Source organism: Triticum dicoccoides, chromosome 3B (genome assembly GCF_002162155.2).
Source record: "Triticum dicoccoides isolate Atlit2015 ecotype Zavitan chromosome 3B, WEW_v2.0, whole genome shotgun sequence".
NCBI classification, from domain to species: Eukaryota; Viridiplantae; Streptophyta; class Magnoliopsida; order Poales; family Poaceae; genus Triticum; species Triticum dicoccoides.
This window is the reverse complement of record NC_041385.1, coordinates 24,581,118-24,601,316: the sequence shown is the minus strand read 5'-3', so window position 1 is coordinate 24,601,316 and position 20,199 is coordinate 24,581,118. Positions and strand designations below refer to the sequence as shown.

General features: G+C 46.2%; 3 protein-coding genes across 3 annotated transcripts; 2 read left to right on the top strand and 1 right to left on the bottom strand.

Annotated features, from left to right (window-relative positions):
- Positions 1-4,537: 4,537 nt before the first annotated feature.
- LOC119274477 lies at positions 4,538-12,521 on the top strand. Its single transcript, XM_037555184.1, has 10 exons — positions 4,538-5,141; positions 5,494-5,631; positions 8,019-8,204; positions 9,987-10,124; positions 10,244-10,365; positions 10,727-10,868; positions 10,948-11,077; positions 11,167-11,246; positions 11,336-11,467; positions 11,929-12,521. The coding sequence occupies exons 1-10, from the start codon at positions 4,632-4,634 to the stop codon at positions 12,187-12,189; spliced, it is 1,839 nt and encodes a 612-aa protein (XP_037411081.1). The 5' UTR covers positions 4,538-4,631; the 3' UTR covers positions 12,190-12,521.
- Positions 12,522-13,042: 521 nt separating this feature from the next.
- On the top strand, positions 13,043-14,692 carry LOC119274476 (protein MAO HUZI 4, chloroplastic-like). The gene is made up of 6 exons (XM_037555183.1): positions 13,043-13,206; positions 13,285-13,468; positions 13,593-13,693; positions 13,800-13,928; positions 14,071-14,159; positions 14,252-14,692. The coding sequence occupies exons 1-6, from the start codon at positions 13,159-13,161 to the stop codon at positions 14,388-14,390; spliced, it is 690 nt and encodes a 229-aa protein (XP_037411080.1). The 5' UTR covers positions 13,043-13,158; the 3' UTR covers positions 14,391-14,692.
- Positions 14,693-14,737: 45 nt separating this feature from the next.
- LOC119274475 (endonuclease 2-like) lies at positions 14,738-18,397 on the bottom strand. The gene is made up of 8 exons (XM_037555182.1): positions 18,162-18,397; positions 17,867-18,038; positions 15,943-16,047; positions 15,722-15,861; positions 15,521-15,613; positions 15,369-15,436; positions 15,187-15,260; positions 14,738-15,088 (listed from the first exon to the last, which is right to left on the bottom strand). Exons 1-8 carry the CDS (start codon positions 18,273-18,275, stop codon positions 14,958-14,960), a joined length of 897 nt encoding a protein of 298 aa, XP_037411079.1. The 5' UTR covers positions 18,276-18,397; the 3' UTR covers positions 14,738-14,957.
- Positions 18,398-20,199: the final 1,802 nt, after the last annotated feature.

Below are 20,199 nucleotides of genomic sequence, written 5' to 3'. Positions count from 1 at the left end.
TCCCGTAACTTGTTAGCGCACACGCACACCGAGAAAACCCTAACCTCGCCGCCTCGAGGAGCCGCCATGAATCAACACCTTACATCTGTCGATTCCATCATGTTAGACAAATTTGAGATGGTTCGGCGCCAAGAAGATCATCTCGACGACGAAGCAGCGCCATTTGCAGAGCGTCACCTGTGCGAGGATCACACTATCCTTGACACGCCTCTCTAGCGAGATGATGACATGTCATTCCATGCCAATTGCGTCGACGCTACCTCACCGCCACAGGTCAGAGACAAACCCTAAACTATTCCAACCAATAACTTGTCAGCGCGCGCGCACAACAAGAAGAACCTAACGTCACCACCCCGAGGAGCCGACATGAATCTATGCATTAGCTCTGTCAATTCCGTCCCCCGAATGATTTCACGGTGGTTCAGAGCCGAGAATATCATCTCGACGACAAAGCACCGCCATCTGTCGAGCGTCGCCTATGTGGGCATAACACCATCCCCCCCACACCTCTCTGGTGAGGTGAGGACATTCTATTCCATTCCAGTTGTGTCGACGTTGTGTTACCACCGCCAATCGGAGACAAACCCTAAACTATTCCAACCCATAACTCATAAGCATCATGCATGACAAGAAAACCCTAACCTCGCCATCCCGATGAGCCGACATGAATTAGCTCTGTCGATTCCGTCCAACCGGATGGTTTCGAGGTGGTTCGAAGCCGAGAAGATCATCTCGACGAAGGAAGCACTGCCGCCTGCCAAGGGTCGCCTCCACGAGGATCACAACATTCTCCACATGCCTCTTTGGCGAGGTGGGTATATTTTATTCCATGCCAATTGGGTCAACATCATCTCGCCGCCACCGATTGAAGACAAACTCTGAACTATACGATCCCATAACTTGCAACGCGCATACATGACGAGAAAATTGTAACCTCGCTACCCCAAGGAGCCGACATGTATCTGCATCGTAGTCCTGTTGATTCCATCCCGCCAGATGATTCCGAGGTGGTCCAGAGCTGAGAAGATCGTCTCGGTGATGAAGCATGCCATCTGCCGAGCGTCACCTCCACGAGGATCACACCATCCTCCACACTCCTCTCTGACGAGGTGAGGATATTTTATTGCATGCCAATTGCATCGACGTCACCTCGCCGCCGCTGATCAAAGACAAACCCTAAATTATTCCAACTATTGCAACTACCAAACCAAAACTCTGGGGTCCCCGTAACCCTTCCGTTGGTGGAGCGACAAGAGGAGGGAGAGGGGAGCAGCGGTTAACATTGGGGAGATCGGTAGACTGGCCCAAGAGATAGAGGTCGACAAATAAGTTGAATGCGGGCACACTATAGTTTGGCAACAAGAAAAAACCCTAGCAAAACCATTACATCTTCCGTGCATCACATAAATGATCATATTTTATATGAAATTATGCGCATCCTAAATTCCTAGAGTGTTGTACACCAGTTTTATTGTTATTTAGAAGATGCCGAAATATAAAACCACTATCTAGAACTAGCTTAAGGTTGAAGTTTCAAGGAAATTAGAAAAATCATGTCTTAACATGGCTAGTTTCATAGTGCAAAGTTTAAACGGACTTGTCATCATATTTGAGAGCTTAAAGGGACTCTTCTATGTTATTCGTGAAACTATAACATCGATAATGGACTTCTAGTCAGATAACTGTATAGTGATGTCCACTTAGAGAATTTTCTTATGTGTCATCATTATTATATAACATATCTAGAGAACTAACACCTTGTCAATACAAAGTAGGAACCACGATCAAAACGAACTAGTCTACACACAACAGGAATTCATGTACACCTAATAACTTCTCACTGAGGTCGATATAGTCAATTTTGATAATTAGTTGCGTTGTTGTTGTCAACAACTAATGATTTCACCATGCTAGAGAAAATGAAACTAGTCATTATCATTTGTCGGCTTCACCCACGACAAACTTAACGTCATATCCAACTCATCATAATGTCCATAATGTAATCATATTCCACAAACATATCCATTCCTCCTGCATCCAACAACTTCTCACAAAATGCGACATAATTTAATGGTAATAACTAGTTTCCCTTGTAAATAATTACGATGCCACAAAGGTGGAAGAAATAAAAGGCAGTTGCTATTTCTGGTATGATTCACCCGCCGAAAACTTGACGCTCACAATTCATATGACACATGCATATGCAGACCATCATAAAGCCTATAACGTAGTTGCGTATTCTACACGCATCAGTTCACGTGCACCCCCCGATTTTTCACCAAAGCCAACATGGTTAATGTGTGATAACTGGTTGCTCTCATGAAGAACAACAAATGCCTCATCATTGAGAAAAGTTAAACTAGTTACTATTTTTTGTCGGATTCACCCACGACAAACTAACACTCAAGTGTCTGCGCCGTATGCATATCTAAAGCATCATAAAAGACCATAATGTAGCTGGAAGATATCAAAACTAAAATGAAAAGGGATAAATTAGTATTTAAGCAAACGTAAAAAAGTCAGCTTTTGACATCATTGTCACCCCTTCCTTAAACCGACAATAACTCACGTTCTTTGCACCGTGCGTCGGAAAGTTCACCATAGGGAAAGCATGCAACACTGGCACATGCAGTTAGACACCATGTCGGTAGCCTTCCAGTAAAAACAAGAGGCTCACGCCTTCTATGTCCACACTCTTCCCATCTTCTCCCTCGCTCCGCACATCAGCCGGGCGCATCGGTTCGCATGCACCCAGGAACTTCTCACCAAAGTAGTGGGTATAGTGTTAATACGCGATACCCCCCCTCAATAAGAACAATGTTGTCGTGATCGAAAATGGTGAAGCCATTAACTACATTTTGTCGGATCCACCCACGACAAACTTCGCACCCACGAGTCCTCGGCGAATGTATATCCAAAGCATCGCGAAGACGTCTAACGGAACTGGAAGATAGTAGAACAGAAATATAAGTTTAAGATTTAGGTAACGTATAAAGGCCTGCTTTCCACGTCACCCGCATCGCTTCTTTAAATGGACAGTAGCTCGTGCTTCCCGCACCCGCGCGCGGGAAAATTCGCCCCGATTAAAAGCACGCAATGTCGGCTCATGCAGCTAGACGTGGTACCGGTAACCTTCACGTAAAAGCAAGAGGCTGACTCCTTCTCTGCCGCCACCCTCCTGATCTCCTCTCTCGCTCTGCTCTCGTTGCCGCCCACAAGAGCATCATCAACAATGGTGACCAGTTTGTCCGTTTCGGAAACTTTAGGGTTTACTAAAATAAAAAGGGATAAATTTAGTATTTAAGTAATGTAAAAAAGTCAACTTTTGACATCACTCTCGTTACTTCCTTAAATCGACAATACTTACGTTTTTCGCACCGTGCGGGGGAGACTTCACCCCGATTTAAAGCATGCAACACTGGCATGTGCAGTTAGACACCATGTCGGTAGCCTTTTAGTAAAAACAAGAGGCTCACGCCTTCTATGTCCCCACTCTCCCCATCTTGCTCCCCACATCAGCCGGTTGCATCGGCTCACATGCACCCAATAACTTCTCACCAAAACGGCGGGTATAGGTAATACGTGATAACTAGTTGCCCCCGTGAACAATGTTGTCGTGCTTGAAAAAGCGAAACCATTAACTACATTTTGTCGGATCCACCCACGACAAACTTAGCACCCACGAGTCCGCGACTTTGGAATGAGCATCGCAAAAGACGTCTAACAGAACTGGAAGATAGCATAACCGAAAGATAAGTTTAAGATTTAGGCAACATAGAAAGGCCCACTTTCCACGTCACTCGCGCCGCTTCTTTAAATCGGCAGTAACTCGCGCTTCCGACACCCCACCCCCCACCCCCCGCGGGGGGGAACATCACCCCGGTTAAAAGCATGCAACGTCGGCGCATGCAGCTGGACGTGGTATCGGTAACCCTCACGTAAAAACAAGAGGCCGACTCCTCCTCTCCCGCCACCCTCCCTATCCCCTCTCTCGCTCTGCTCGCGCCGTCGCCCGCCCGCCCGCAAGAACATCAACAACAAAGGTGACCAATTTGTCCGATTCGGAAACTTTAGGGTTTATATCCAATTTCGGAGACTAGACAAATATAAAATTCCCAATATAAAATATAGAATTCAGAAAGGACTAAAAGGCGATGAACACAAATTGTTTCCCCCTTGCTTACAAAGCAACCATACGAACGTTTTCTTCTCACGAATCACCCCCTAGCCATCTCGCCACCCAAGCATCCATCCACAGGGGGGCCAGTGACTGACGTGTCCGAATATTTGCATCATCAAATCCACCCATCAGTCGCCATATCATATCCCAAACTAAATTCACCCAATTAAAAGTCCAGCAGAGCAGAGCAGAGACCCAAAAAAAAGTCCTTCTTTTCGCCAGGATTACGTCCCAATGCAGGCGCGAGGCAGGTGACAGCAGTAGAAGCGTCGGCACGCACGCACGCTCACGGAAGAAATTGCACCTCCCACACCCCCCCGGCGCAGAATAAAATCCCGTCCTCGGGCCACGACTCTCATCGCTCCCCTCCCCACCCACCAGCGCGCAACCAAACCAGACCAGAGCGAGCGAACGACTTGCCTCTCCCCTGCTCCCGACCCCAGCCCCAGCCATGGCAATGGACGACGTCGCCTTCGCCGCGGGCTCCTCCTCCTCCGCCATGGACGCCCTCGCCGCCTCCTCCTCCTCCTCGTCCGCCGCGCCCGCCGACCCCTCGCACGGCTGGCAGAAGGTGACCTACGCCAAGCGCAGCAGCCGCAAGCCCGCCGCCGTGGCCCCGGCCGCGGCCGCGGCGCCCGATCTGGGCGGCAAGCCCGGCGTCTTCGAGGGCCTCGACAAGCGCTCGCAGGAGCGCCACCGCGCGATCCAGGCCGCCCGGGACGCCACGGCCGGCTACTACGATGACGACGACGACGCCGCCAACGCCGCCCGCGTCCCCTGGGGCTCCCGCTCCTCCGACGAGGGCTCCGACTCGGACGGGGCGGCGGCCAAGGACCGCGCCCAGGCCGAGGCGCCCAAGAAGCCCAAGAAGCCCAAGGTGAAGAAGCCCAAGGTGACCGTCGCCGACGCCGCCGCGCTCATCGACGCCGAGAGCCTCGCCGCGCACCTCGTCGACATCTCGGTACTACCCCCACCCCTCCTCCCTCCCCGAAATGCATTCCCGGAGCCCAGATCTCGCGAGTTCCCGTCCGGATCATGGGTTTGTCTCCTTCCCGGGGATCGGATCTGGCCGGGGTTTAGTGCCGGATCTCGCTGGCCATGCCCGAATTCCCCTGCACTGTTCTGTACCAACTAGTTTCGTGTTTAGGGGTACTAGATGCATAATTCTGGTATGGTACGGATGGGCCGTCGGGAAAGTCGGGATCCCGTGATGTCAAGATGGGATCTCAGAAAGGCTTTGGTGGGCTGGATGCTGTAAAGGTTGCGGCTCTTTTCTTTTTGTTGGATTCTGATTGTTTGCTCTGTTTGTGCAGGCCTCGTATGAGAACCAGGAGGGCATCCAGCTCATGCGCTTCGCCGACTACTTCGGCCGGGCGTTTGCCAACGTGAGTGCGGCCCAGTTCCCCTGGGCCAAGATGTTCAAGGAGTCACCCATGCCCAAGATGGTTGATGTGAGTTACTGGTTCCACCCAGGTTCCTTAATTCTATATATGCATTTTTGTGGTGTTGTTTGAATTACATGTGAAGTAGAATTGCGCTTAATAGGAAGGATGGTTCTGCAGTTTTAACTTTTCGCGCCAATGTTGATACTGATTCATGCATCGTCAGTAGTGGTTTGAGTGATGGTTATGCTGATTTCGTTACCTGTTTGGTATTAGTCCAAGATGGTTGATGTGAGTTGTTAGTTGATTACACGCTCCTTAATTCTGTATGCATATGAGTGTTTTATTTGAACTACGTGTGAAATATAATTGCACTTAATAGGATGGTTATGCAATTTTGAGGTTTCGCGCCAATTTTAATGCTAATTCATGCATCGTCAGTCCTGTTTTGAGTTACAGTTATATGGATTTTGTTACCTGTTTAGTATTATTACCGCTAATGTCCAAGATGGTCTTGCTGTGTCTGAATTACATGTGAACTTGAATTGCGATTAATAGGATGATTATGCAGTTTTAAGTTTCACGCCATTTTTAATGCTAATCCATGCATCCTCAGTCGTGGTTCGGATTTGTTGCCTGTTTAGTATTATTAGTTTATCACTGCTAATGTGCAAGATGGTCTTGTTGTGTTTGAATTACATGTGAACTCGAATTGCAATTAATAGGATGATTATGCAGTTTTAAGGTTTCGCGCCAATTTTGATACTTTATTCATGCTTTCTCAGTAGTGGTGGATTAGCGGTGATGCTGTGTTTTTCCTTATCTGTTTCGTATTAGTCCAAGATGGTCCATGCGAGTTATTGGTTCACTTGTTTCTTTATGCATATTAGTGGTGCGTTTGATTTACATGAAACAGGATTGCACTTATTAGTATGGTTATGCACTTTAAAGGTTTTGTGCCAATGTTGACACTGATTCATGCATCCTTAGTAGTGGTCTGAGTAACGTTTATGCTGGTTTTGGTATCTGTTGTATTTGGATTACATGTGAAGTAAAATTGGGCTCCTTGTTTTACTTCACATGTTGTAATCCAAATACAACACTCATTAGTTCACTATATGCTCCTTGTTTCTTATTCTTATGAGTGTTGTATTTGGGTTACATGTGAAGTAAACTTCGGCATAATAGGATAATTGCCTAGTTTTAAGGTTATTTCGCGCCAATTTTGATGCTAATTCATGCATCTGTCGTAGTGGTTTGGGTAACGTTTATGCTGGTTCTGTTATCTGTTTAGCATTATTACTGCCAGTGTCCAATATGGTCATGGTCATTAGTTTACTACAGGCTTTTTAATTCTTTATTATGCATAATGAGTGCTGCGTTTGAGTTGCATGTGAAATAGAATTGCGCTTAATTGGATGCTATCCAATTTTAAGGTTTCGCGCCAATTTCGATATTAGTTCATGCATCCTCAGTAGTTGTTTAAGTAACGGTTATGCTGATTTTTGGCATCTGTTTTTTTTTAGTCCAAGATGGCCCATGTGAGTGCACTACGGGCCCTTACTTCTGTATTAATATGAGTATTGCATTTGAAAGACATGTGAAATATAATTGCGTTTAGTAGGATGGTTATGCAGTTTTAAAGTGTAGCCCCACTGTCTATGCTAATTCATGCATCCCCAGTAGTGCTTCGAGTAACGGTTGTGCTGATTTTTTTATCTGTTTAGTATTATTATGCTGTACTTGTTTGAATTCAAGCATCATCTGCAGTGGTCCACAAGACGGTTATTTTACTTTGGTATCGACCATTATTACTTGTCTGAATTCCGGATATGCTAGGGTGGAGTTATTTAAGGTGTTGCCCCAATGTTGCTATGAAATTAATGCATTGTCGGTAGTGGTGGTTTGCGTAGCAGTCATGTTATTTTTGTCAACTGTTCAGTATTATTACGACAATAATGGTACTAATTCAAGTTCTGTCTTTAATGGTTTACAAAACGGTTCTTCTACCTACGTATGGTTGGCTGTCCAGTATTATCTAGTTCCTGACAAGCTACTACGGGAAGTTACTTAAGATAATCAAATTATTATATGCCTACAATTCTGTCTTAGAAGGCAGGTTTTTACATCATAATGTATAATGACTGTAGTGTGCTGTATCTATGTCAATAGTGTTGGTTATACTAATGGTTGCAGTAAGTTCTCAAAAGTTGTGGCGGTACATATTATTTCTGTAAATGGATATCTGAATCGGGGTGAGGGAGTTGAGCTACAAGGCCGATTATAGTGATGGGCTACCTTCTTAGTATATTTATTACGCTTGTCCATATTGCATTTTGACTCCATCAATGTGCCATTTTTTACCTTACATTGAGAAATTTAAGAGTTGGAATAACCTTGCTTTACAATTTTTTTTCCTTCTGTTATGAGCCTAATTGTTTGATGTATCATTACAGGTACCATTGTCCCATGTTCCTGAGCCAGTTTGCAAGACTGCAAGTGATTGGATCAGCCAGAGATCTCCTGATGCATTGGGAGAATTTGTTTTGTGGTGTATAGATAGCATCATGTCGGAGTTGTCAGGTCCAACTGTTGGACCTAAGGGCGCGAAGAAGGTTGTTCAACAAACTCCAAAAGCCCAGGTAACATTCATCCCATTCCCATTATGACTATCATTAGTTATCATATTAATAATTGTTGATTCATGGTGGAGAGCACAATAGTATTGTAATTGTAAATGACATATTGTAGTACTGGACCTATGTCAACTGAGTCTACAGTCTAGCACCAATGTAGTCTAGCACCTATGTCAACTGAGTCAACTGACATATTGTAATTGTAAATGACATTGTAGTACTGAAGTGCCGATGCATGTAGAAATATTTTGTTCTAAATAACCATCTTGCATTGCATAGGTAGGTTCTGCAAATTATATATGGACCGGTCTAGCGAGCGGCCGGCTGCTCACTATACTTTGCGAGCGGCCGGCCCAAAATTGCAAGTTTTGGTCCTCTAATAATTTATAAACAGCAATTATCTATTGTGTGTCTTTTTCTGTTAGTTAATGGATGTTTTTATTAGCATTAAATGCGTATAGCAAATGCGTACAGACTGGTCCGTGAAACACATTTATTTTCGTCTCTTAAATCTTTAAAAAGTCATATCTTTTAAACCACACGTTGGAATTCAGATCCGTTTTCACCTTTGGGTTCATCGCGACGAGATCTTCGAAACTAGATCCCATATGGGTATGTTTCGACGATTTTTTTTTGATGCCAACTTTGGTGCTATATGGTGCAACTATAGTACTGCATTATGCAACTAGACTACATTGCCGTGCCAACTGAGTATATGTGTGTGTAACTAGTCCTGCCAACTAAATATTAATGCGTGTGCAACTAGTGTCCTGCCAACTAAACATCAATGTGTGTGCAACTAGAATATATTACAAGCCAACTAAGCATATGTGTGTGCAACTAGTCTTCCTGCCAACTAAACATCAATGTGTGCGCAACTAGACTACGTTACAAGCCAACTAAACATCAATGTGTGTGCAACTAGACTACATTACAAGCTATGATAATTCATATGCGACTATGCGGACTAGATTATGCAACTATGTGGCCATGTATGTGCCAACTAGGACTACTATGTGTGCAACGACAACTACTGAGGATGCAGCTCCAAAAAACTGGGTTTGAAAAAAATTGCACCATGCAGTACTAAAGTTGCACAAAGCAGTACTGAAGTTGCACAATACAACGCCAAAGTTGGCATCAAACAAATTTCGTCGAAACATATCCATGCGGGATCTAGTTTCGAAGATCTCGTCGCGATGAATCCAACGGTGAAGACGGATCTGAATTCTGACGTGTGGTTTAAAAGATACGACTTTTTAAAAATTGAAGTGGCCAAAATAAATGTGCGTGAATCTGTTTCCAGGACTAGTCCGTACGCATTTAATGCTAACAAAAAACATTCACTAGCTGACAAAAAAAGACACACATGTAAGTAACCAGCCCGGCCGCCCGTTCCTACGAAAAAGTGGGCGTGCACTTTTAAGATTTCAGGATTATATATTTCATCTGCTGGCATCTTGCATTGATGGGTAGGTATATAGCTTGCTTCAGTGCCAATACCTTCTTTCTGTAGGTATGTAGGTTTCTGATAGTGGAACACAAATAGGCCCTGTTGTAGACCTGTAGTTCTTTTGGAGCTCCTTGGTTCACTTTAGGAATTTCATTCATCTTTGCACGAGTCCTCCTCATCAATGCACAAAACTTCTGCAGTTTCTGGAAACGCAAAGAGCTATATTGTTGATCTTTCATCTTGACCAGCATAATCTTCTTGAGTGTTGAACTTGTGGTTATTTGTTGAGTTGATGTTTTTGGTTTAGTTTTTAACCGAACATTTTCTTTTTTCAGGTTGCAATATTTGTTGTGCTTGCCTTGACTTTAAGAAGGAAGCCAGATGTACTAATAAACCTCTCCCCCAAAATAGTGGGGAACAGTAAATATCTTGGACAGGAAAAGCTTCCCATCATCGCCTGGGTTATTAATCAGGTATTACTCAGTTTCCTTATCACCTTCTTGCTCGCTCTGAATTATGTTTACTTCTGAGGCCCTAATCTGCATATTTTCTATTTCCTTACACAATTTAATTTTCGTGTTATATATGATAGGCATCTCAAGGCGACCTAGTCTCGGGAATGTTTTGCTGGTCGCATTCCCTATTTCCCAGTGTGTGTGCAAAGTCAAGTGTGAATCCTCAGTCAAGAGATCTTGTTTTGCAGTTGCTCGAGAGGTATACTTACTACTGTAAATATGTATATGTCATTTTTTTGATTATTTCTTAGTTCTTATACTGACTGACAGTAAATATGTATATCACATTTGGTGGTTATATTTTAGTCTTGTGGTAATAACTTTAAATATGTATATACCATTTTTTTTATTATGTCTTAGTTCTTATACTAATAACTATAAGTATGTATATAACATTTTGTGATATCTTAGTTCTTATACTAATAACTATTGATATGTTTATAACATTTTGTGATTATATCTTATAGTTCATATAGTAACTGTAATTATGTGCAATACACTTTGTGATTATATCTGAGTTCTTATACTTCCAGAAGTGCTTAATGAGATTTCATGTGCAGGTTTGTGTCTACCCCTAATGCCTCCAAAGCTCGAGCTATGCTACTGAATGGCGCAGTCAGAAAGGGAGAGCGCCTTGTTCCTGCTGGAACACTGGATCTCTTTATGAGATGCACATTTCCCGTGCCTAATGCACGTGTCAAGGTTTGTTAAATCCCCCCTTCTTTCCGTGGTATGTTTAATACGAGACAATATTCTAATACCTCTGCATTGAACTCTTCAGGCTACAGAAAGGTTTGAAGCAGCCTACCCAATAATAAAGGAGCTGGCTCTTGTTGGTACTCCTGGCTCCAAAGCTGTGAAGCAAGCATCACAGCAGCTTCTGCCTTTGGCTGTGAAGGCAATGCAAGAAAGTGAGTTTAAATATGTCCATTCTGCAATACAGAGCCGGTTTAGTTTTGTTTTGCAAATTCCAGTTGGCTTACCGGTGTATTATGTACAGATAATGCAGAGCTTGCCAAGGAGGCCACTGATGTGTTCATCTGGTGCCTGACTCAGAGTCCAGAGTCCTACAAGCTGTGGGTGAGTGATATTTTTGTTTTCTTTGTCTTTGTACAGCTCTGTCCAATACAAGAAATTGGCTCAGACTGATGTTTAATTTCTGTTTCCAGGACAAGCTTCATGCAGAGAATATCCAAGCCAGTGTTGCGGTCTTGCGCAAAATCACTGCAGACTGGAAGACACTCTCTCCCAAGCTCAACTCTGAAGCTCTTAAAGCAACTCTGAAGAGCCTCAAGGCTAAGGTGAGCTTATGTGCACAACATTTTTTTGCTGTTCAGATTCAGATCCTTCATCCATTCTGGTTGTACTTTATGTGCATAATTTTTCTACTAGCAAATTCTCTGCTGCCGTGATGTGAAAATGAGACTTATGTGGCATTGACATTTTTTAACCTTGCATGCCGTAGCTAATTTACCTGTTGATCAAATATACACCTCCATATCCCTGCAAGTAATATTTACATCCCTACATGTATTGCATATCATCCGTTGTGATCATACTTTATGTGCATAGTTCTACTAGCAAATGCTCCGTAGAAAGTAGTTCAAGCTGCTATGATGCTAAAATGAGACGTATGTGGCATTGACACTTTTTAAGCATGTATGCAAAGCTAATTTACCTTTTGGTGAAAGATAGTATTTACTGAACCTTCAACATATCCCTGGATATATGTGCATGTTCTAATCATTGGTTTGTATTGCAGAATGAGGCTGCTCTGGAGGAAGCAGAGGACTCTGGGGAGAAGGCGTCCATCAAGGAGGCAGACAAGTACTGCAAGGCCATCATCGGGAGGCTGTCGCGCGGCGCCACCTGCCTGAAGGGCAGCCTGCTGGTGATCGCGCTCGCGGCCGGGGCCGGCTTCATGCTCTCCCCCAACCTCGACCTCACCGCCGACCTTGAGAAGCTCCAGGCGATGGCGCTGGAGCTCCAGGCCATGGCGTCGGAGTACCTGCGGTCCTTCTGAACATAGCGTTTATACTGAGAGTGGAGAGGGGAGAGAAATAAAGAGGGGAGAGGATAGGTCCTAGACAAAGAGAGAGATATACTTAGTTCGTCTGAGTTGTTTACCGTTTTTAGCACCTTTATCCCAAGACAGTTCCTCCTGGGAGGAGGAGGCAGCGACAGTTGTTTTTAAGTTATGTTAATTAATCCGTAGACTGATGATATCCGTGAGGAGGATGAGAAGGTTCGGGCCAAATGGCCCGACCTTGTGGACTGATTAGAAATCCTGCCTGTCGTGTTGGTCTGAGACAGTTTTGGTTTTTAAATCAAAAGTGCTGTTGAAACTTATTACTATGTCTCTGTTGGTTTGTGTTTTATCCACTTTCACTCTGTATGCTGTTGATTTAATCGTTTTGTGTTTTATCCACATTCACTTTGTATGCTGTTGATTTAATCGTTTTACGTTTCACTCTCTGGTGTTCTTCTCTTGTTTTTTTTTTTTTTTTTTGCAGGGAGATGAGCTTCTGTTGATTTATTTGACGGCGGTGTGTTGGTCTGTTGCTGAGGTAACTAACCATGGGATTGCATAGTCCTCTGCTTCCTCCAGAGCCGCCTGAGGTGAGTACTTGGTAATGGCGGCCACGTGTCGGCGAGGAGGCGGCCGTCCCAGTCAAGGCTCGGCACATGGGCGACATGGCTACAGTTGCCGGCGACTGAGGTGAGAAGGTACTACTATAATGGGTGGTGAACCTGGACGGAAGGTGGTGCTGGTGGCCACCGCCCCCCTCCCACTCCGGCGGGACCCGCCACCCCACCGACCTGCCGTTCCCAAGATGGTAAGGCAAACGAAATCAGTGGAGTGGTCACTCAATCCTTCCTACCATCCCACATCACAGCCCGGCGCCTTGCCACTAGTACAAAGGCGCTCCGCTCCCCGTCTCCCCTTCCCGGAACACGGCGACTCCACCACCACCACGACTACCGGCTGGAAATGGCGGCCTCCTCCCCCTCCGCCCTCGCGCTCTCCACCACCACGCGGGTAAGCCATCAGCTTCGCTACCATCCTCATGCCTTTGTTGACTTCTTTCTGCTGACTTCTCGCTTGCTGCTGCTCCAGGTAGCTGGCTCGTCCGTGCTGCTTGCTGTGAGGCGGACGCCGGCGACGCGCGTGGCCGCCGTTCCCTCCGCCCAGCTCCGCGCGTGCTCCTGGGGGGCGCCGCTCCATCTCCGGCCGGAGCTCGCCGCGGCCCCTGCCCCGTGCGCCGCCCGCTGCAGGGCGCCTCTGCTCCGGCCTCGCGCATGTACGCACTCGCCACTCTCGCCGTACTCTCTTTTCTTTTCACCAAGACTTGACAGTTACAGCAGCGCCCGGTCGACGGCCTCGCAACGCCATGATTTGACTGAATTATTGCTTCCCACGTACAGGGCTGTCGACGTCCCAGATTGCCAGCTCCGCCTTCACCCTGGGCACCGTCGCCGTCCTCCCCTTCTACACGCTCATGATCGCCGCCCCCAACGCCAACATCGTAAGCCCACCGCCCCCCCTCATTCCTCTTTCTCTTCTCCTCCGCAGGCCGCGCCATTGACAGGAAAAAAACACTCACCTGCTTATCCTCGTGCCTTTCGGCGCAGACTAAGCGCGCCGTGGAGAGCACCGCCCCCTACGTCGCCCTCGGCCTCCTCTACGCCTACCTGCTCTACCTCTCCTGGACCCCCGACACCATCCGCGCCATGTTCGCCAGCAAGTACTGGCTCCCGGAGGTCACCACTCCTCACGTTCTCTCAATGTTGAATACTTGCAGCAACACTAAGATTCAGTACTAGCATTGTGCATTGTCTGAATGTTCTTGCGCCTTAGCGAAAAGTATAAATAACATGTATGGTCCTTCAATCTTGTGCGTAGTTGCCTGGCATTGTGAGGATGTTTGCGAGCGAGATGACCGTCGCCTCCGCCTGGATCCACCTCCTAGCCGTCGACCTCTTCGCCGCAAGGTCAGTCGGCCATTTTTCGTTCATTTTTAGGTGTATGCGATTGTGAGGAGGTAGACACTCATGTTTGTGTTTTTTCCTTGATGGTGATGCAGGCAAGTGTACCAAGATGGCATCAAGAACAACATCGAGACCAGGCATTCGGTTTCGCTCTGCCTGCTCTTCTGCCCCATCGGGATCGCCGCTCACGCGCTCACTAAGGTACTGGCGGGTTCCACAGGTCGATCACACTGACTGACGACCGATTGCGTGTAGGCAGGCTCCCATTGTTTAGATGGCTCAGATAGTGTGATTCAGATATATATGAATAAGATTGATTTGGTGCACCATTTGTTCCATATAGACATCACATTGATTATTTTCACCCAATCTATTGGAATTGGCTCGAGAAACTGAATCTACTCGCCATCATGGGTTCATAGAAAGGCTAGAACTGCTGATTTGATTTGTACTATCTGAGTCCTGTTATGAAGAAATGTACAAGTAATTTATGTAAGATCTCGGATCAGCAATGACACAAATGTAAAGGAATCAAAGAAGATGAGGGAAACTAAAACATCGCTTTAAACTGCACTTGTGGATTTGTTTATTGTTCAAGCAAATAGACTAATAAGAGGGTTTGTATTGCAACTTTACAACTAATGAATTTCTGAAAGCCGTGCCAAGGTTGCGTGACTCTTTATATTACATAATGGTAAACCTATTGAAGTGGAAATTGATCAAACGGCGTGGCAGTGGCAGCTACAATACCGATTTTTGTCCAGCCCGTACATATACACCTTTTGTACAAGTATAGCTATTCTACTGCACGTATAACGGCATAGTATCAGCTTCTTTCTTGTCAAATATACGGTTGAGTATCAGCGCCAGTCTGACGCCGGCCTGCGCCAATCTCTTCTCCACAACCGGGTAGCGGGTGAAGTAATAATCATCTGCACTTCATAGGAGTTGCCAACCATTACCATTAGGCAAAATGCATACTACTACTGTGTTGGTTTTTAGAAGTACTGCTGTGAACATTGGCACTGACCTCCTAGGGTGATGTTCTGCACCACATCTTTGTAGGCGTAGTTGCACGACAGACTTATGCTCTCGATCGCGTAGCTGCAAGGCGTGGGTTCGATACCATATCATGTCAAATCTTGTGATCAAATTAGTTGCATGAGTCATGAACTGGCAAAAAAAGTGCGAGTGTTTGGTTATGAATCATACTCGTTTGCGCAGGTCGCCTTCTTGTTGGCGCAATTCTCCCAGTGACCGACATCGTCAGACCATCCCTCCTGCAGTTCACAGCAAGCATTAGAGGAAACAAGGAAGATAATGGCAGTATTTTGAAGTGTTTGAGAGTCTTGTGGTGCACTGACGGTGAGGTTCGTCTGGAGGGCGGCCACCATGGTGTCGAGGCTCTTGTTGTAGAAGTCCTTCATCACCGTGTCGATGATGCTCACGTCCCACACCTGCCAACACACGTAAGAAACACTCCGAGAAGTTCAGTCCAGACCAAAACCATACCAACTCTGATGAAGACGAGTCCTGTGTGGCAGGGAGTAGAGGGATATACGTACGTGGTGGAGGTTGGCCTTCCTGCGGTACCAGCGCACCATGATAGTGTTGCCGCCCTCGTCCTCCTCGTAGCCGACGTGCAGCGGCTGGTGCACGTCGCCCACGAAGTGCGCCAGGAACATCAGGCTCTCCGTCAGGTTATCTGGGTTGCGAATACAGGGTAATCAGTGTGCCTGTTTTGAGAGTGTACTGGAGGGATGAAGCCGATGGCAATGGCACTTACATGAGCTCTTGGGGGAGTCCCCGTAGGTGTAGAGCTGGTCCGTGTAGTTGTTGATGGCCCCGACGACGCACATCCCCCGCTGCCCGCGAGAGTTGTGGCAATCCCCTGAAATTCACACGGCCACATCCACATGAGCTCATGTAATATATCCAGATTGTGCATCAATTTTGACGACCGCATGTAATATATCCAGTAGTGGTGCGTCTCACGTGGCAACACCCCATTAATAATAGGATAACAGCATGTGGTCACATCCATTCCGTCATCCTCCATGTGACCATGTGACTGTGATCGCCGGCGTCCGTCCGTCCGTCCGTCCGTCGCGCTCGCTCGCGGGCAAGGCCACATGCGCCGCGAAAGAGAACAAGCACAGCGATATTCTCTTGTCGCCCGATCAGATCACGAGTCGGCCTCGCCTGCCCACCACGTGCAGTTATTCAAGTGATGCGAGGGTGAGGATCGCTGTAGGCAATATAGCTCTGGCGAAAACGATCTGTTCGGCGGAGCCATGTGTTGATGTGTGGATGGAATCGTGCTGGGGGGATGCGTGCAGCAAGCAAACTAGTTAAAAGCTCAGAGAGTGGGAGAGTCCTTCGTCTTGACTCAACCTCTCTCCCTCTCCAGCAAGCAACGTCACCGGCCGGTCGGTCCCCTCTCCAACTCAGATAGGCATGTGCAGTGCAAGCAAAGGATCTGCCGATACCCCCCTCATGCATATAGCCATTCTTATCTCAAAATAAATAAATAGATCATTTCTTCTTATATTGTACTAAAAATGTTTATATTCTTCTTATATTGTAAAACAAAAACGTTTATTTTTCTCTGCTTTCAGCTAATTCCCCCGTCGGCCGGTTGTCTTTCTTTTCCCCTTTCGTACGACAAGCCGGCGGGCCCATGGATTTGCCTTCCCTCTGCATGTTGCTCCGACGGTCGGTGGCGGGGAGGAGAATCCTGTGCCTTAACTCTTGCTAGTAGATAGGTTAGGATTTCAGTCCTAGGGACGATGCTTAGATGGACGGCGACGACGACGCTTATTCTTCAAGAGTCTTTCGGACTTCAATCCTCATCCAATTCGTCTGTTGGGACGGACTAGACGGAGCTTCTTCGAGTCAGTTTTCCGGACTTCGATACTCTTTTAGTTTGTCTGCCGAGACGGATTAGACACAGCTCCGTTGTAGATTCCAGCCAGCTCCTCGGGGCGATGCGATTAGGGTTTCTTTTCATGCGTACGCTACATCGAGATTTGATGTCAGGTTCTTTATATCGGTTCATGGGTTCATCGACGACGACTTCTACTCTAGTGCGCTGGTCTTAGGAGCAAGTGCACAAAAACTTCCCGACCGTCATCCACAAGGTCAGAGTGGTGACAGCGAAGTGTCGGTGACTCGTTCTGATGGTTGTAGTGGTTGTTCGGTGGTCTAAGGATCTTGATATAATTTTATCATGTTTGGGGTGCTTTGTACTTCTTGTGAACTTTATAATATGTTTGAATCTTTTCGAGAAAGGCTGAACTTCGGACAATACTAGTGCATTTTCATGGTGTGTCCGTTTTGCCGTTTTGCTAATTCTACATGTCAATGTTCTTTTTCTGTAAATCTCAGCCCTCTAAAACTGCACATTTGTTAGACTTACACTAAGCTATTAATACGATTTCAACAATTCTATGCGAACAAGGGTAGGCAAAATAGTTGACTTACAATAAATAATTCTAGACAATTGTTCAATAGCAAAATCACTGGTTTTATAGGGGCATGTGTATATGTGTTATCATGAAATAGAAAAAAAATATCATTTTCTTGCTGGTTTAACATGCAGTACTGTAACTACTACAGTAATGGCGCTAACTAAGCTCTGTTAGGGTTGCATCAGAAACCATAATTCATTGAACCAGAAAGGCAGGAAAGAGGAGGGGGGATAAACTGACGGGAGAAGTTGAAGCTGCAGATGTTGGGGGTGTTGGCGTAGTGGAGCGGGCTGGCCCAGTGGTAGCGGAAGCGCATGGTGTCCGCCCAGGGGCACATCGTCGACAGCTCCCCGCCGGCCGACTCCGGCAGCAGGTCCTGCACCGCCGCCGCCGCCTCCTCCGTCAGGTACCTCTGCAGCGCACGCAACGCAAACGCGCACCACAATTCAGCACGCACATTCCTTCCCCACGAGCTAGCAGCCCCCAGCTCGATCCGACGGAATTACTATCTTCTTGGGAAGGGGGCGTACAGTACCTCAGCGATCTTGCAGACCATGATGTGGCCCTCCTTGCCCCAGGCGTCGGCGGAGGCGGCCAGCAGCGCGACGAGGAGCAGGAGCAGCAGCGGATGCGGGCGCGGTGCCGCCATCTCCCCTGTCCCTCTGCTCTGCTCTGCTCCGCCTCCTTGCCCTCCTCTGCTTCTTGCGGCTTTGGCGGAGGAAGGGGGCAGGGGAGCTGGGTCCTCTGCCTCTTTCTTTTTTTCTGCTGCGGGATGGGGAGGTTGCTTCGGGTTTGGGCTTCCTTTATGTACTCCGGGTCTCGCAGGCCGCGACGTAACGTATAATTTGGTGGCACGATGGTCTAACAGGGCCGGGCTCATCGTGGCCTAGAGCAACTCTAAACAGAGAGAGTCCACATGCTGCTGCATTATTTATTTGAAGGCTTACTCAAAAAAAATTTTTATTTGAAGGCTGGCGACGAGATGTGCAAACTCAGAGTTGCAATATCTCAATCTCCATTTTTCTCAATAAATAAATAAATAAATAAAATCTCAATCTCCATAATCTTTTTCTTTGCTTTTGTTCAAATACTTCGGTTGCCTTTAAGGTCAGGCGTTTTTATCACACAATTCAAAAAGCAAGCATGCGCATAACTTAAAACAAGTTGCATAAACAAAAAACATCTAACCGGCGGCATGCACAAATCACATGTTGCCCGCGGGTGCATCGGCCCCGCCTTCAACATGTGCACCGCCCCCTCATTGGCTATCTGTTCAATTGTGGCTCGATGCTCCCTAATTTCAAGCCTATGCGCCTCCATCTTCTTATGAATTCGTCTTCTCTCTTGCATAGCATCCCACGTCGCCCTCCTCTTTTGAGATCTTATCCTCCTCCATCTCCACCTTTTATTGCGTACTCTTCTCCGCGTGCTCATTCCTTGTCCTCACTGAGTCACTGGTATTATTTTTCATTGCACGTTTGCCAACATCTTTTCACGGTCACCTCACATTCAATCGAACAAACTCAATACAAAGGTAAAGGATGGCTTCTTACCTCATCGAGACATTTCTGGTCCGACGTAGGACTCAGAAGGTGTCGAGTTTCGCCCACTGTCGGAATGAAGGAAGGAAGGGCAACGCCGAGACCTGTCTTCTTCCTTCCTTTTCATTGAAGGCCGCTGCGGCACAAGCAAGGGGAGGCTGGCACCTACATGCAGTGGCATAGGGTTTTTCACCTTTGCGCCCGACTCGCGACTGGCAGGGGTGAACGAGATACTGGCCTAGGCAGTGGCGGGAGGCCGCCGGAGGTGCAACACTTGTTGAAGTCTTGGGATCCAACTCCAAACCAATGGACTAGGACATGGGGGTCGAGGCAGCGTCCATGACGTCGTCAACATGTACTCGGGACGTCCGGAAGCGGTTGCAGACGATGCTACAACTAAGGAGGAGGCAACAACGTGAAACGTTGGGGAGCCCCAATTTCGCACATAGGTCGGCGAATAGCCACCAACACGCACCCCTTGCACCTCGGCACATTTTGGGCCGGCCTATGTGGGGCTGGGCGCTCCTATTTTTCATCTTCTTTCATTATTTCCATTTTGTTTCTTTTGTTTTTTTTACATTTGAGAACTGTTCATGAATCTCAAATTCAACAAATGATCGGCATTTGAAAAAAGATCTTAATTTAAAAAATTGTTCCCAAATTCAAAATATGTTCATGAATTCAGAAAATGTTCATGAATGTTTAAAAAATGCTCACAAATTGAAAAAATGTTCACAAATCTAATTTCCTCCCATTTTAATAAAAAAGTTCATAATTTGAAAAATGTTCGTCAAATCAATGTTTTCATTAATTTTAAAAATTCTTCCCAAATTTTAAAAAAATTCACAATTTCAAAAAATGTTTGCAAAGTTGTAAAAAAAAGATTGCAAATTCAAAAAATATTCACAATCTCCAATATTCTCACAATTTGAGAAAATGTTCATGAATTCATTTTTTCTATGATTTAAAAAAATCTTCATTATTACTAATAAAATGTTCACTAATTTTAAAGATGTTCGAAAATGAAAAAGA